This window comes from Pistacia vera, unplaced genomic scaffold, assembly GCF_008641045.1.
Source record: "Pistacia vera cultivar Batoury unplaced genomic scaffold, PisVer_v2 Contig86, whole genome shotgun sequence".
In the NCBI taxonomy this organism is placed as follows: Eukaryota; Viridiplantae; Streptophyta; class Magnoliopsida; order Sapindales; family Anacardiaceae; genus Pistacia; species Pistacia vera.
Genome location: NW_022196734.1, coordinates 405,526 through 407,323, shown reverse-complemented (window position 1 = coordinate 407,323; position 1,798 = coordinate 405,526). Strand labels below are relative to the sequence as shown.

Genomic DNA, 1,798 nt, shown 5'->3' with positions numbered 1-1,798 from the left:
CATAGACGCGTTTTTGCAACATCGAATGTGCTCCAATTTGATGGCACTAACAATGGTCTCTTTCTTTTACCATATTTGGCTTCTCGTTGTCCTATTCTCCCCTTGGTTGGCAATACACGATGATGTTTAATTGTTTATGACATATATTCGTTTGAAAGCGAGAGTAGCGGCGCACCATCAATTAACAAAACCAACGCGTGGTCTTGCAGGCACTTGTTTCCTAGGAACTTTGTCTTTGACAACTATTTATATCACCCCCGTATTCATCTTCGATTTTAGGGTCATACAACTTCACTTTGTTTGAATCATGGCATCTTTTCATTCCTCTCACGGTCTTCTTCTAATTGTTGTATTAATTTCTTCACTTCAGTTTAACTTGAAAGCGGAACCAGTAAAAGAATTGTTTCCGTACCATGGTGGTCCTCTACTTTCCGGGAATATCCCCATTAATCTGATTTGGTATGGACAGTTCAGTCTCGCTCAGCGTGCAATTGTCTCAGACTTCATTGCCTCTCTTTCAAAACCCACAGCGGAGCAGCCCTCTGTTGCGTCATGGATGAATTTGACGGCTAAATTCTACCAGGTTACCACAATTCCTGATTCACTTGTTCTTTCACTAGGTAAAGAAGTCCTTGATGAGAATTACTCTCAAGGAAAATCGCTCACTAGCGCCCAGCTTTACGAGTTGGCCAAAAAGGGTGGGGAAGACAATCTGATCAATGTGCTTTTGACATCAGCAGATGTAACGGTTGAAGGGTTTTGCCAGGGTCGATGTGGTACTCATGCCTTGGGTACAGGACCCATGCATGGTAACACCAACAGTAAATTTAATTACATTTGGGTTGGAAATTCAGAGATTCAGTGTCCAGGTCTATGCGCATGGCCATTCCACGAGTCAATAAATGGACCAAAGACTCCCCCCTTAAAGGCACCCAACAGTGATATTGGTCTTGATGGTATGGTGATCAACGTGGCTAGCCTTTTGGCTGGGACTGTTACCAACCCTTTTGGAAACGGCTTCTTCCAGGGGCCCCAAGAAGCACCCCTGGAGGCATCCACCGCTTGTCCTGGAGTTTTCGGAAAAGGGGCTTACCCTGGATTTGCAGGAACCTTGCTCGTTGACTCTAAAACTGGTGCGAGCTACAATGCCAATGGTATCAATGGAAAAAAGTATTTGCTTCCTGCTATGATGGACCCTGAAACTTCAACTTGTACCACCCTAGTTTGAGAGATCAGATGACATGCACCTGTATATAACTAACTATACACCATACTCTTTCATTAGTCATTACTGTATTCATTTATTCATTTGTATTACATCACACTTTCAAATAATGAATATGGAGATCATTCTTCCTTTCTAATGATTCATTAGTTTTGCTTTTTTTTTTGTGATCAAAATATTATGGGGTTTTCACAGAGATTATTAGTCTGTTTGTTGACATGATATGCAAGGGAGTTGAAGAAACAAAACAAAGCATCAAAACTTTGCGTTCAAAGAATACGAACCCTGGTTCAAATTGTCAATCGGTTTAACAAATATAAATTAATTTGACAGAAAATAAATAAAATAATGAAATTATATTAACCTAATAATCGTAATAAATAATTTGATAATAAAATAAATCCCATTTCCTTAACTGATTGCTTTTGACAGGAATTGATAACTTTCTTCATAGTTCAGAGCAACTAAGAACAAGTTGTCACAGATTTTTACGGTTGATAACAAAAGGTTATGCTTCTTGAGAGTTGATCTCCTGTTGAGGAACGGTATTTTTCAAGTACTGTATGTAACCAA

The 1,798-nt window shown here is 39.5% G+C and overlaps 1 protein-coding gene across 1 annotated transcript; it reads left to right on the top strand.

Annotated features, from left to right (window-relative positions):
• The first annotated feature begins 307 nt into the window (after positions 1-307).
• Positions 308-1,228, top strand: LOC116118821 (protein EXORDIUM-like 1). Its single transcript, XM_031404783.1, has one exon. The coding sequence runs from the start codon at positions 308-310 to the stop codon at positions 1,226-1,228; it is 921 nt and encodes a 306-aa protein (XP_031260643.1).
• The last annotated feature ends 570 nt before the right edge of the window (positions 1,229-1,798 follow it).